This window comes from Oncorhynchus tshawytscha, unplaced genomic scaffold (assembly GCF_018296145.1).
Source record: "Oncorhynchus tshawytscha isolate Ot180627B unplaced genomic scaffold, Otsh_v2.0 Un_contig_4607_pilon_pilon, whole genome shotgun sequence".
NCBI classification, from domain to species: domain Eukaryota; kingdom Metazoa; phylum Chordata; class Actinopteri; order Salmoniformes; family Salmonidae; genus Oncorhynchus; species Oncorhynchus tshawytscha.
In genome coordinates this window covers 39,335-54,851 of record NW_024608391.1, presented here as the reverse complement: position 1 = coordinate 54,851, position 15,517 = coordinate 39,335, and the positions used below count along the sequence as shown (strand labels likewise).

Genomic DNA, 15,517 nt, shown 5'->3' with positions numbered 1-15,517 from the left:
TTTTCACAAATAGTTTCATATTTAATTCCATGTGAATCTGATAACTAGAATGTGTAGACTTTCCAAGATACAATTTATGTCATCCTATCATCAGATATAATGTCCCAGACAACAACTGATCTGACATCATATTCTTTAAGTACCAACGAACACTTTCAACTGGTTGAGAAAGGGAACTATTGTTCCATTCCCCTGCCTTTTGATATTACCATACTTTCTCTGTGGTAACATAGGGCTTTCCAAGAGTCCATTCTGTAGAGTGGAGATAAAAGGGGGACAGGTATTTATGGGGGGGGTCATAAACCTCACCCAACAGGGCAAAGTCATGACAGTAACACACACACACACATACATACATACATACCACAACCAGTATTTCAATGTTTGATATAAAACAGTTAGTCAGTGACACCTACAGGAGTGATGACCTGTGGGGCTGAGTTACCAGTAGCACCAGAATAAAAGAATGGATAGAGTTTCTCAGTGAAGGTGTAGCCAGTGAAGGAGTAGATATGAGACCTGGCCTCTACATTGTAGAATGAGACCTGACCCTTCTCATAATCCACAAACACCCCCACCTTCTGGGGCTTCTCTCTCAGGGAGAGGACGACAGAGGGGTCAGTGAAAGCCTTGTATTCTTCATACCTCAGCCAAACAGTCCAGCATCCATTCTCAGGTTTCAGGTAAATATACTTCTTCCTGTTGATGGACTCTCTGGCCACTCCTAAAGTCCACCCATTCTTCTCCTCCACCTGCACCTCATAGTAGAATATCCCTGAGGAGAAGCCCTCCTTTCCCAGGACATAGAGAACATTATAAACTTCTCTGGGTGTCAGGGAGATCCTGTTTTATGTCTCCACAATTCACTTGTTTCCCATCTTCAGACAGGATGAATCTGGGATGTGCTGTATCAGGATCTAGAATCACATCCCCTGTTGAGAGAAACACACACTTTATTAGAATGATTAAATAAACATATCAATATGCAGGACTGCATTTAACTGCTCAGTAAATTACTCTAGGACACATGAACGTATAGAGATGTGGTGTATCAGGGTCTAGAGTCACATCCACAGTGAAGTCAAAAATTGTCTGTATAAAAATGAGAAGAAAAGAACATCAGTTTGGGGGACAGCAATTTACTGCAGGACTTAATGCACAGTACATTACTGTAGACATATGTAGTCTATAGGTTATTGATAACAACATACTGTAGATATGAATGTGTGATAATGTTATTTCAAGTTAAACGGGAATGTGAAGATATGAATATTAATGTGAAACTCTACGTGGATGGACTGGAGTGTATTACTGTCACGCCCTGACTGTAGATTGACTCTACGTGGATGGACTGGAGTGTATTACTGTCACGCCCTGACCGTAGATTGACTCTACGTGGATGGACTGGAGTGTATTACTGTCACGCCCTGACCGTAGATTGACTCTACGTGGATGGACTGGAGTGTATTACTGTCACACCCTGACCGTAGATTGACTCTACGTGGATGGACTGGAGTGTATTACTGTCACACCCTGACCGTAGATTGACTCTACGTGGATGGACTGGAGTGTATTACTGTCACACCCTGACCGTAGATTGACTCTACGTGGATGGACTGGAGTGTATTACTGTCACACCCTGACCGTAGATTGACTCTACGTGGATGGACTGGAGTGTATTACTGTCACGCCCTGACCGTAGATTGCTTTGTATGTTTCTATTTTTTTAGTTTGGTCAGGGTGTGATGTGGGTGGGTATTCTATGTTTTGTTCTATGTTTATATTTCTATGTGTTTGACCTGGTATGGTTCCCAATCAGAGGCAGCTATCAATCGTTGTCTCTTATTGAGAATCATACTTAGGTAGCCTGTTTTCCCCATGTTGGTTGTGGGTGTTTGATTTCTGTTTAGTGTCTGTTCACCAGGCAGAACTGTTTCGTTTTCTCTTCGTTGTTATTTTATGTACTGTTCAGTTTTTCTATTAAAATATGACGAACACTTACCACGCTGCATTTTGGTCCTCCTCTCCTTCCACTAATGAGAATTGTTACATATACCTGTATGTTCTACTACTTTTGATAAGGGCCAATAGGGATATGTGTAGTAAACTGTATAGGGAATAGGGTGCCATTTGGGACACAAACTGACTGCTGAGACAGACAAGTAAAAGGAACAGGAAACATATTGTATTAAGTATGTAAAACATGATCACAATACATATAATGTACGACCTATAAAGTATTACATGTACTGTGGCACCTAGAGCAACATTTGAAACATTTATCTCTATAACCCCATAATCATAAGACATACATTACATATCCTAATAGTTACAATTAGATGCTCTCAGATCACCATGAGAAAGGTTTGATGTTCAATATCGTCAGGAAACAGGAAGGAAGTTGTGCACCTACTGCAAGGCAGGGCAATGATGAACCACCATGTGTTAGTAGGCAGCATGGTTCAGTGAGAATAGAACGTTTTGAGGTAGAACTACCAGTATGTGAAACTTGTATTGAGTATTCTTTAAAATGCCAGCATGTCATGCTCATTTAGTTTTCTTTTATATACAGTAGTATGATTTATTACCTTTATTTAACTAGGCAAGTCAGTTAAGAACAAATTCTTATTTACAATGACCACCTACCCCGGCCAAACCTGGACGATGCTGGGCCAAAGGTGCACCGCCTTATGGGACTCCCAATCACGACCAGATGTGATAGAGCCTGGATTCAAACCAGGGACTGTACTGATGCCTCTTGCACTGAGATGCAGTGCTTTAGACCGCTGTGCCACTCAGGAGCCCACAGCATACATACAGCATGCAGACTTTCACTGAGTGACTCATGCTCCGTACCTCATCCATACTGAATGTCCCATATTGACAGTGTCAGTTCCATACTATGTGGACTGCTGACTTGGACTACAGGAGAACCAGGGCCTTCTGACACTGATATAAAGCACACTAGAGGGCAGTAGATACACACTGATCACAGGGACATGGTAGCTAAGCTTTGATACATATGGTGCTGTAGAGAGGAAGAGCATTATCATGTTGGGAACCAGTCCTCTTCTACCATCTCTTCTCATCTACCTTCTCCTCTCATCTACCTCCTGCTCCTCATCTGCCTCCTGCTCCTCATCTGCCTCCTGCTCCTCATCTGCCTCCTGCTCCTCATCTGCCTCCTGCTCCTCATCTACCTCCTGCTCCTCATCTACCTCCTGCTCCTCATCTGCCTCCTGCTCCTCATCTGCCTCCTGCTCCTCATCTGCCTCCTGCTCCTCATCTACCTCCTGCTCCTCATCTACCTCCTGCTCCTCATCTGCCTCCTGCTCCTCATCTGCCTCCTGCTCCTCATCTGCCTCCTGCTCCTCATCTACCTCCTGCTCCTCATCTACCTCCTGCTCCTCATCTGCCTCCTGCTCCTCATCTGCCTCCTGCTCCTCATCTACCTCCTGCTCCTCATCTACCTCCTGCTCCTCATCTACCTCCTGCTCCTCATCTACCTCCTGCTCCTCATCTGCCTCCTGCTCCTCATCTGCCTCCTGCTCCTCATCTACCTCCTGCTCCTCATCTACCTCCTGCTCCTCATCTAACTCCTGCTCCTCATCTAACTCCTGCTGGACTTCCTGACCGGCCGCACCCAGGTGGTGAGGGTAGGCAGCAACACATCTGCCATGCTGATCCTCAACACTGGAGCCCCCAGGGGTGCGTGCTCAGTCCCCTCCTGTACTCCCTGTTCACCTACGACTGCATGGCAAGGCACGACTCCAACGCCATCATTAAGTTTTCAGACGACACAACAGTGGTAGCCCTGATCACCGACAACAACAAGACAGCCTATAGGGAGGAGTTCAGAGACTAGGACAAAAAGGCTTCTCAACAGTTTTTACCCCCAAGCCATAAGACTCCTGAACAGGTAATCAAATAGCTACCCGGACTATTTACATTGTGTGTGTGTCCCAACCCCTCTTTTACACTGCTGCTACTCTCTATTTATCATATATGCATGGCTGAATACAAACAGTGCAGCTATTCCCTCCGCAAGGCTATCAAACAAGCTAAGCGCCAGTACAGAGACAAAGTAGAATCTCAATTCAACGGCTCAGACACAAGAGGTATGTGGCAGGGTCTACAGTCAATCACGGACTACAGGAAGAAACCCAGCCCAGTCACGGACCAGGATGTCTTGCTCCCAGGCAGACTAAATAACTTTTTTGCCCGCTTTGAGGACAATACAGTGCCACTGACACGGCCTGCAACGGAAACATGCGGTCTCTCCTTCACTGCAGCCGAAGTGAGTAAGACATTTAAACGTGTTAACCCTCGCAAGGCTGCAGGCCCAGACGGCATCCCCAGCCGCGCCCTCAGAGCATGCGCAGACCAGCTGGCCGGTGTGTTTACGGACATATTCAATCAATCCCTATACCAGTCTGCTGTTCCCACATGCTTCAAGAGGGCCACCATTGTTCCTGTTCCCAAGAAAGCTAAGGTAACTGAGCTAAACGACTACCGCCCGTAGCACTCACATCCGTCATCATGAAGTGCTTTGAGAGACTAGTCAAGGACCATATCACCTCCACCCTACCTGACACCCTTGACCCACTCCAATTTGCTTACCGCCCAAATAGGTCCACAGACGATGCAATCTCAACCACACTGCACACTGCCCTAACCCATCTGGACAAGAGGAATACCTATGTGAGAATGCTGTTCATCGACTACAGCTCGGCATTCAACACCATAGTACCCTCCAAGCTCGTCATCAAGCTCGAGACCCTGGGTCTCGACCCCGCCCTGTGCAACTGGGTACTGGACTTCCTGACGGGCCGCCCCAGGTGGTGAGGGTAGGCAACAACATCTCCTCCCCGCTGATCCTCAACACTGGGGCCCCACAAGGGTGCGTTCTGAGCCCTCTCCTGTACTCCCTGTTCACCCACGACTGCGTGGCCATGCACGCCTCCAACTCAATCATCAAGTTTGCGGACGACACAACAGTGGTAGGCTTGATTACCAACAACGACGAGACGGCCTACAGGGAGGAGGTGAGGGCCCTCGGAGTGTGGTGTCAGGAAAATAACCTCACACTCAACGTCAACAAAACTAAGGAGATGATTGTGGACTTCAGGAAACAGCAGAGGGAACACCCCCCATCCACATCGATGGAACAGTAGTGGAGAGGGTAGCAAGTTTTAAGTTCCTCGGCATACACATCACAGACAAACTGAATTGGTCCACTCACACAGACAGCATCGTGAGGAAGGCGCAGCAGCGCCTCTTCAACCTCAGGAGGCTGAAGAAATTCGGCTTGTCACCAAAAGCACTCACAAACTTCTACAGATGCACAATCGAGAGCATCCTGGCGGGCTGTATCACCGCCTGGTATGGCAACTGCACCGCCCTCAACCGTAAGGCTCTCCAGAGGGTAGTGAGGTCTGCACAACGCATCACCGGGGCAAACTACCTGCCCTCCAGGACACCTACACCACCCGATGCTACAGGAAGGCCATAAAGATCATCAAGGACATCAACCACCCGAGCCACTGCCTGTTCACCCCGCTGCCATCCAGAAGGCGAGGTCAGTACAGGTGCATCAAAGCTAGGACCGAGAGACTGAAAAACAGCTTCTATCTCAAGGCCATCAGACTGTTAAACAGCCACCACTAACATTGAGTGGCTACTGCCAACACACTGTCAATGACACTGACTCTACTCCAGCCACTTTAATCATGGGAATCGATGGGAAATGATGTAAATATATCACTAGCCACTTTAAACAATGCTACCTTATATAATGTTACTTACCCTACATTGTTCATCTCATATGCATACGTTGATACTGTACTCTATATCATCGACTGCATCCTTATGTAATACATGTATCACTAGCCACTTTAACTATGCCACTTGGTTTACATACTTATCTCATATGTATATACTGTACTCGATATCATCTACTGTATCTTGCCTATGCTGCTCTGTACCATCACTCATTCATATATCCTTATGTACATATTCTTTATCCCCTTACACTGTGTATGACAGTAGTTTTTTTGGAATTGTTAGTTAGATTACTTGCTCGTTATTACTGCATTGTCGGAACTAGAAGCACAAGCATTTCGCTACACTCGCATTAACATCTGCTAACCATGTGTATGTGACAAATAAAATTTGATTTGATTTGATTTGATTTGCATAGTCACTTTGACTATACATTCATATACATACTACCTCAATTGGCCCGTCCAACCAGTGCCCCCACACATTGGCTAATCGGGCTATCTGCATTGTGTACCGCCACCCACCACCCGCCAACCCCTCTTTACGCTACTGCTACTCTCTGTTCATCATATATGCATAGTCACTTTAACCATATCTACATGTACATACTACCTCAATCAGCCCGACTAACCGGTGCCTGTATGTAAACATAAGTTTCCTATGCCAATAAAGCTCTTGAATTGAAATTGAAAGAGAGGAGACAGTGAACGGGCAGAGCAGGGGAGAGAGAATGAGATAAGGGCCACTGCACTGAGGGATATGACAGACAGACGGACAGACAGACAGACAGACAGACCCAGAACAATGCCCTGAGCATGTAGCAATTGTTCTTTACTAAGTGTGTGTGTGCTGTTCCTCAATGGACAACTGATAACACACTGCTCAGCATGTTCACTCTACTCAAAGCTTTAGTCCCAGTAAGACAGATCTATCCAATCAGCAGACAGCATGTATATTCATCTGAAGCATAAGGCTCATAAAGCAGGAGATTAACTGGGGCTGAGGAACATGGAAAACATCTGAAACACAACACTGCTCTGGGCACAACCATGTTGACTTGTTGTGTATGTATGGATGTATCTAATTCCAATGAGGCAAAATGGGACAGCCCACAGTATCGACTATAAAAAGCTAAGGCGTCCAGGACAGGACGCACGATCAGGGGCGGACATTCGTTTTGTTCTCCTCCTTCACGGTTTGGTCCGACCGAGAGAGAGATCGTGTTATTTCGGGTAGCTACTATCGGCATACGGCAGGTGAGTTCACGACAGCTCACACGGAGTTTATAGACCACGAGCCTGGCAGTGTATCTATCTCTAGTTAAATATAGCGAGTGTCCTGGTTTCAGCACTGCAGGTCGTTAACAGCTCCAACAACACCAGAGGAGAGCGGAGATTTGAAGAGCCCCTCCCCGCCCAAGTAACAACCAGAGCGGGTAGAGTCCAAGCGCAGCCCTGTTGTCAGTTTCAGCACCACCAGCAAGGAAGAGCAGAGCTGTCCAAACATCCAGCAGTTTGTGACCGCTATCGTCGGTTGGATCATCCACACAACACAACACCCCCAAGACAGCTATAACCGGGAGTAATCTAGCGGAAAATAGCCTACAGCCACCGATTGAGTGGATGTTTTATTTCAGAATGGCGTCCAAAGGAATGGGAGTTCTCCTTCTGCTCGGGATTTTTGCTGTGACTGTCTCCCAGATGTCTGCTTTTCCCACACCTGCCGAGGATGGTGAGTACATGGCCTGCTGGTAGCCTACATCTGTGATGACTGGTTTCAGTGTGAATATGTTTTAGTTCGCTAGGCCTATAGCCCACTTTTAAAGTACATTTTAACTAGACCAGGCTATATTTATAACCCTTTTCACATGTTAAAAATATATTTAAACATTATATATAAAACAAGCCAATTCAAGTTAAAATAGAGCAGGAAATAACAAATAAACAAATAGTTTGTGACGTTGGTCGTTTGCATGCGATGTAAGGCCGATTGCGTTCTATTTCCAACGCAGTTTATCTTTTGTTTGTTAAACCGATTATGACGCTGCTGTGTCCCGTCGGGTCGGGAGTTAGGACTCACTGTAGCCCTAGACTGTACCCTCTTTCTCATCAATAAACCACATTAACCAAATCACACTTGGCCCACATGACCAAGCAGGCATATCTTAAAAATACCCTGATGATGTTGGACCCCCCTCAAATTCAAGTCAATGTCTTTCTTTGTCGTTCATTGGAGAAAGTTTCTTCTAAAACTGATCTAAGATAGTTTTTTAAGGCTATGATTTGAAGCAGTCAGGCTGGCTGGTCCTACATTTGTTTCTACCTAAATTACACGTTTTAGATGTCTCAGATGATGTGATAGTGAATGGTGGTGATGGTGGTGATGGTGGTGATGGTGATGATGATGAAGACGATGAGGATGATGATAACAATGATGATGCGGATGATGATGTTGATTATGACGATGACAATGCTGCTGACCATAATAATAAAGGTGATTAGTAGTATTAATATTATGTGGTTTTATTTTCCCTGCAGATAAAGCTGTAGTTTACAACAGACGACTGACTGAGGAGAGACCAATCCAGGAGCAGGTAAACTATCTCTTTCTCTCTCTCTCCTTCTCTCTCTCTCTCTCTCTCTCTCTCTCTCTCTACTATCCCCCCGTGCTATCTCCAGACTGATATCATGTCAAATAGACTTTGTGGAGGGGAGAGTTCTCAAACATCAACCACATCATATCAAACCAGACTGGAGCAACAGTAAACAAGCAAAGCTATTATGTTGAAGATGATTAACAGAGAAATGTTTACACTGTTCATGTTCTTTTCCACAGATTGCAGAGGCAGATGATGTGAAAGCAGCAGTGGAGTCTGCAGGTAAGTGGATACTTCTCAGGCAATCAATCAATATTGTTATTACATACATTTGAATATGGATGTGAATAGTGTGGAAGAATTATTTTGTTGTCTCTTGGATGTCTTCACAATATATAACTGTTTTATCTTATTTCAATGCAGTATGATCTTGTGTTGTGCTTGTCTTTAACTGTTCTGTACTGTGTAGGGTGTCCACCCACACTACCAAGAGTTGGTGAAAACGCACTTAGCTAATAAAATGTAACTTCCTTATGTAAAAAAAATAATGACAAATATGATTATTCATGTTTGAATCGTTCAGTGGGGTCTTTCTCTAACACAGTGGTTTCCACACTGTGGGGCGGACAGTATTTAACATGTTGTGTTCGTCGTCTGGAAACTTATTTCCATCGGTCACAAAAGGCTAAATTAGCATGACACGAGCTGAATTCACTGTAAACGGCTTGGGGGAAAAAAGCTTGGTATACGCTCAGTGCTTCATTGATATTTCACAGAGATATGCTTCTTTTTGTGAGAAATCTTCGAAAAGAACAATATTTTTGAATGAATATGAAAAGTGTATACTAAAATATGAAAATACTACGTCATGTCGTTATCCATCTTAGCTCTATATTATTTTATGTCCCGTGGATTGGAGAAGAAAGATGACTAGTTCAACAGTAAAGTGAGATGTCAGGTCGCCTGTAGCCTTAATTCATGCACAGAATCCAGCCTAGCTGACACGATGCCATTTCCTGGCCTCTTTCTCTGGCCTCTATTGTTTCAGTCACACTCATTTTAGTCGTCCTCCAAGGGTAAAAACTCCAATAACCTTTTACAGAATTATTATAGAGACATGATGTTTGGACCATTGGTTTTCTTAGACAATTATCTACAGTTAACATATAAAAAATTGTGTTTTTGATTGGACATCCTATACACGTATTGTGTGTTTTGTGTGGACCCTAGGAAGAGTAGCTGTTTCATGTTTTGTATGGACCCCAGGAAGAGTAGCTGTGTCATGTTTTGTATGGACCCCAGGAAGAGTAGGTGTTTTGTGTTTTGTGTGGACCCCAGGAAGAGTAGCTGTTTCATGTTTTGTGTGGACCCCAGGAAGAGTAGCTGTGTCATGTTTTGTGTGGACCCCAGGAAGAGTAGCTGTGTCATGTTTTGTGTGGACCCCAGGAAGAGTAGCTGTTTCATGTTTTGTATGGACTCCAGGAAGAGTAGCTGTGTCATGTTTTGTGTGGACCCCAGGAAGAGTAGCTGTTTCATGTTTTGTGTGGACCCAGGAAGAGTAGCTGTGTCATGTTTTGTATGGACACCAGGAAGAGTAGCTGTTTCATGTTTTGTATGGACTCCAGGAAGAGTAGCTGTTTCATGTTTTGTATGGACTCCAGGAAGAGTAGCTGTATAATCAAATTTTGTTCCAAGGACTCCAGGAAGCCCATGGCTCTGGCCCCGTTTTCATGTGGACCCCAGGAAGAACCCTGTTTCAGCTACAGCTAGGGAAAATCAAATCCCTGGTTCCAAACCCTACTGCAGCCCAGGCTGCAGAGGAAAATCACCTCAGGCCAAACCCTGTTTAGCTGCAGAGGAAAATCAGCCAGGCCAAACCCTGCTTAGCTGCAGTGGAAAATCAGCCAGGCCAAACCCTGTTTAGCTGCAGAGGAAAATCCAGCCAGGCCCAACCCTGCTTAGCTGCAGTGGAAAACCAGCCAGGCCCAACGCTGTTTAGCTGCAGAGGAAAACCAGCCAGGCCCAACCCTGTTTAGCTGCAGAGGAAAACCAGCCAGGCCCAAAGCTGTTTAGCTGCAGAGGAAAACCAGCCAGGCCCAACGCTGTTTAGCTGCAGAGGAAAACCAGCCAGGCCCAATGCTGTTTAGCTACAGAGGAAAACCAGCCAGGCCCAACCTTGTTTAGCTGCAGTGGAAAACCAGCAAGGCCCAACGCTGTTTAGCTGCAGAGGAAAACCAGCCAGGCCCAATGCTGTTTAGCTGCAGAGGAAAACCAGCCAGGCCCAACCCTGTTTAGCTGCAGTGGAAAACCAGCCAGGCCCAACGCTGTTTAGCTGCAGAGGAAAACCAGCCAGGCCCAATGCTGTTTAGCTACAGAGGAAAACCAGCAGAGTGATACAAGGTGGTTTGGTGGCTGGCTTCTCTATTTAAAGATACACTATGGAAGTTTAGTTGATGAAAACACACAAATCTTCAGTTTTAGGCTAACAATTTATGGGTGAAGGTAGGTGTGCCCTTTCTGGACAATATTTCTCTCCATAGAGTGGACTCATTTTGGCTCAAGAGGAGCACCCCAGAGGCAGAAGCTTCATATAGCCTCTTAAATATTTCCCTCTCCCCTCAGACACCAAACCTGCTGTGGGGCCTAAAGAGGAGAAAGAGGCAGAACCAGAACAAGAGAACGATGACTTCACTCTGCTCAAGTCCCTGGCCGAAGGTCAAAGGTCAAAAGAGACCAATGAGACGCCGGTCAGAGAGAGCCTGGAGAAGGAGCCTTACTTTCCAGACGAATCAGATTCCACCAAGAACCGCCGGCTAGTCGAAGACTATGACTCAACAAAGATGGAAAACGTCAAGTACCAAGGTATCTAGTTTAGTATGTTTATACTACAGCAAGTACCAAGGTATCTAAACTCAGCAAAAAAGAAATGTCCTCTCACTGTCAACTGCATTTATTTTCAGCAAACTTAATATGTGTAAATATTTGTATGAACATAACAAGATTCAACAACTGAGACAAACTGAACAAGTTCCACAGACATGTGACTAACAAAATTGAATAATGTGTCCCTGAACAAAGGGGGGTCAAAATCAAAAGTAACAGTCAGTATCTGGTGTGGCCACCCGCTGCATTAAGTACTGCAGTGCATCTCCTCCTCATGGTCTGCACCAGATTTGCCAGTTATTGCTGTGAGATGTTACCCCACTCTTCTACCAAGGCACCTGCAAGTTCCCGGACATTTCTGGGGGGAATGGCCCTAGCCCTCACCCTCCGATCCAACAGGTCCCAGACGTGCTCAATGGGATTGAAATCCGGGCTCTTCGCTGGCCATGGCAGAACACTGACATTTCTGTCTTGCAGGAAATCACGCACAGAACGAGCAGTATGGCTGGTGGCATTGTCATGCTAGAGGGTCATGTCTGGATGAGCCTGCAGGAAGGGTACCACTTGAGGGAGGAAGATGTCTTCCTGTAACGCACAGCGTTGAGATTGCCTGCAATGACAACAAGCTCAGTCCGATGATGCTGTGACACACTGCCCCAGACCGTGACGGACCCTCCACCTCCAAATCGATCCCACTCCAGAGTACAGGCCTCAGTGTAACGCTCATTCCTTCAACGATAAACGCGAATCCAACCATCACCCCTGATGAGACAAAACTGCGACTCGTCAGTGAAGAGCACTTTTTGCCAGTTCTGTCTGGTCCAGCGACGGTGGGTGTGTGCCCATAGGCTACGTTGTTGCTAGTGATGTCTGGTGGGGACCTGCCTTACAACAGGCCTACAAGCCCTCAGTCCAGCCTCTCTCAGCCTATTGTGGACAGTCTGAGCACTGATGGAGGGATTGTGCGTTCCTGGTGTAACTCGGGCAGTTGTTGTTGCCATCCTGTACCTATTCCGCAGGTGTGATGTTCGGCTGTACCGATCCTGTGCAGGTGTTGTTACACGTGGTCTGCCACTGCGAGGACAATTAGCTGTCCGTCCTGTCTCCCTGTAGCGCTATCTTGGGCGTCTCACAGTACAGACATTGCAATTTATTGCCCTTACCACATCTGCAGTCCTCATCCCTCCTTGCAGCACGTTCATGCGATGAACAGGGACCCTGGGCATCTTTCTGTTGGTGTTTTTCAGAGTCAGTAGAAAGGCCTCTTTTGTGTCCTAAGTTTTCATAACTGTGACCTTAATTGACTACCGTCTGTAAGCTGTTAGTGTCTTAACGACCATTCTAACAGGTGCATGTTCATTAATTGTTTAAGGTTCATTGAACAAGCATGGGAAACAGCGTTTAAACCCTTTACAATAAGATCTATGAAGTTATTTGGATTTTTACAAATTATCTTTGATAGACAGGGTCCTGAAAAAGGGACGTTTCTTTTTTTGCTGAGTTTATTTTAGTCTGTTTATACTACAGCAAGTACTAAGGTATCTATTTTAATCTGATTACAATAACGGCCTCTTGGACAGACTAACCAGACAGAATGTTACAATAATGGCCTCTTGGAAAGACTAACCAGACAGAATGTTACATTAATGGCCTCTTGGACAGACTAACCAGACAGAATGTTACAATAAAGGCTTCTTGGACAGACTATCCAGACAGAATGTTACAATAATGGCCTCTTGGACAGACTAACCAGACAGAATGTTACATTAATGGCCTCTTGGACAGACTAACCAGACAGAATGTTACAATAATGGCTTCTTGGACAGACTATCCAGACAGAATGTTACAATAATGGCCTCTTGGACAGACTAACCAGACAGAATGTTACAATAATGGCTTCTTGGAAAAGACTATCCAGACAGAATGTTACATTAATGGCCTCTTGGACAGACTAACCAGACAGAATGTTACAATAACGGCCTCTTGGAAAGACTAACCAGACAGAATGTTACAATAACGGCCTCTTGGACAGACTCTTGGACAGACTGTCTCTACTGTATATAACCATGGTTGACGTATAGACCAAATCAGAATGTTTATAAATAAAGCTGTTCTGGTAGTTCCAGGTAGACAAAGAGTCCCTGTCTTTGTCTTTGTTCCTGTCCTGTTTGGGCCTTTTGGCTCTGAGCCTGTGTGTCTGATAGGGGTGTCTGATCCCTCTAGGGAGGTCAGGTCTGAGGCCCTGCGCTGCTGTGAGAGAGAGGGGGGATTATCTCTCCTCAGGCGGTCGGCTGAGACAGTGGAAGTGCTAAGGCTAAGCTACAAGCCTTAAATCCTCTTCCTCCATCGCTACAAGATACTATAGACACTTAGTACATCACAAATGGCACCCTATCCTCTATATAGTGGACTACTAGTTCACCACTAGGGCACTATATAGGGAATAGTGTGCTATTTGGGACACAGCCCCTGTCTCTCACAGACCCAGTATTTAATCTCGAACTAGTTCCAGGGAAACAGTTAACTGCTGTATTAGACTTGGGGTCAAATGTCAGGTACCATAAAAAGAAAAGGGTCTTGTTCAAATACATCTTGAATCCTTCCTTCTTCCCTTCCTTGACCTAATCACTGATCTAACATGGCTGGGCAGGTGAAAGCAAAGGCCCCAGTACATGGTTTCTATAAGGAAGGATTCATGTGAAGTATTCAATCAGGTGGCTCCTCTTGATCCTCTCAGAGGAACTGATGGGCTGTGTCCCAAATGGCAACCTATTTCCTATGTAGTGCACTACTTTTGACCAGAGCCCTATGAGCCCTAGTCAAGAGTAGTGCACTATAAAGTGAATAGAGGCATTATGGTCTGAAGCCAAGTCTCTCCTCTCAGGATCTGGGTCAAGGTTATATTCTTAGTGTATGAAAAACATCCCCATATGGTCGGAGGGAGTTATTCAGGAGAATAATTGATTGCTTTGTGTGACGACACATTCAGTCTAACATCGCTCATATATGTTTCATTCTTTCAATATTTATGTGTGTCTGTGTGCGTGATTGTATGTGTGTTTGCATGACTGCCGATGTACTGTTCTGTACTGTACTGTACTGTACTCTACTGTACTCTACTGTACTGTACTCTACTGTACTGTACTCTATTGCACTGTACTGTGTACTGTACTTTACTGCACTGTACTGTAGTGTACTGTATTGTACTCAACTCTACTGTACTGTACTCTATTGCACTGTACTGTACTCTACTGTACTGTACTCTACTGCACTGTACTGTACTGTAATCAACTCTACTGTACTGTACTCTACAGCCCTGTACTGTATTATACTGTACTGTATTAAACTCTACTGCACTGTACTGTACTCTACTGTACTCAACTCTACTGCACTGTACTCTACTGTACTCTATGCTGCACTGTACTCTATGTACTACTGTACTCTACTGAACTGTACTGTACTCTACTGCACTGCACTGTACTGTACTTTACTGTACTTTACTCAACTCTACTGTACTGTACTCTACTGCACTGCACTGTACTGTACTCAACTCTCCTGTACTCAACTCTACTGTACTGTACTCTACTGTACTCTAAAGTACTGTACTTTACTCTACTATACTCTACTGTACTGTACTCTACTATACTGTAATGTACTCTACTGCACTGTACTGTACTGTACTAACTATACTGTAATGTACTCTACTGCACTGTACTGTACTGTACTGTACTATGTGCACTGTACTGTACTACTCTACTGTACTGTACTCAACTACTGCACTGTACTCTGTACTGCTGCACTGTACTGCACTGTACTGTACTGTACTTTACTGTACTTTGTACTCAACTATGCTGCACTGTACTCTACTGCACTGTACTGTACTCTACTGTACTGTACTTTACTGTACTGTACTCAACTATGCTGCACTGTACTCTACTGCACTGTACTGTACTTTACTGTACTTTACTCAACTCTACTGTACTGTACTCTACTGCACTGCACTGTACTGTACTCAACTCTCCTGTACTCAACTCTACTGTACTGTACTCTACTGTACTCTAAAGTACTGTACTTTACTCTACTATACTCTACTGTACTGTACTCTACTATACTGTAATGTACTCTACTGCACTGTACTGTACTGTACTGTACTCAACTATGCTGCACTGTACTCTACTGCACTGTACTGTACTGTACTGTACTCAACTATATTGCACTGTATTCTACTGTACTCTATGCTATTGTACTGTACTCTAT

At 44.9% G+C, this 15,517-nt stretch overlaps 1 protein-coding gene across 1 annotated transcript; it reads left to right on the top strand.

The window, feature by feature from the left end:
* The first annotated feature begins 6,792 nt into the window (after positions 1–6,792).
* Positions 6,793–11,247, top strand: LOC112248155 (secretogranin-3). Its single transcript, XM_024416958.2, has 4 exons — positions 6,793–7,512; positions 8,319–8,374; positions 8,617–8,659; positions 11,000–11,247. The coding sequence occupies exons 1-4, from the start codon at positions 7,404–7,406 to the stop codon at positions 11,245–11,247; spliced, it is 456 nt and encodes a 151-aa protein (XP_024272726.2). The 5' UTR covers positions 6,793–7,403.
* The last annotated feature ends 4,270 nt before the right edge of the window (positions 11,248–15,517 follow it).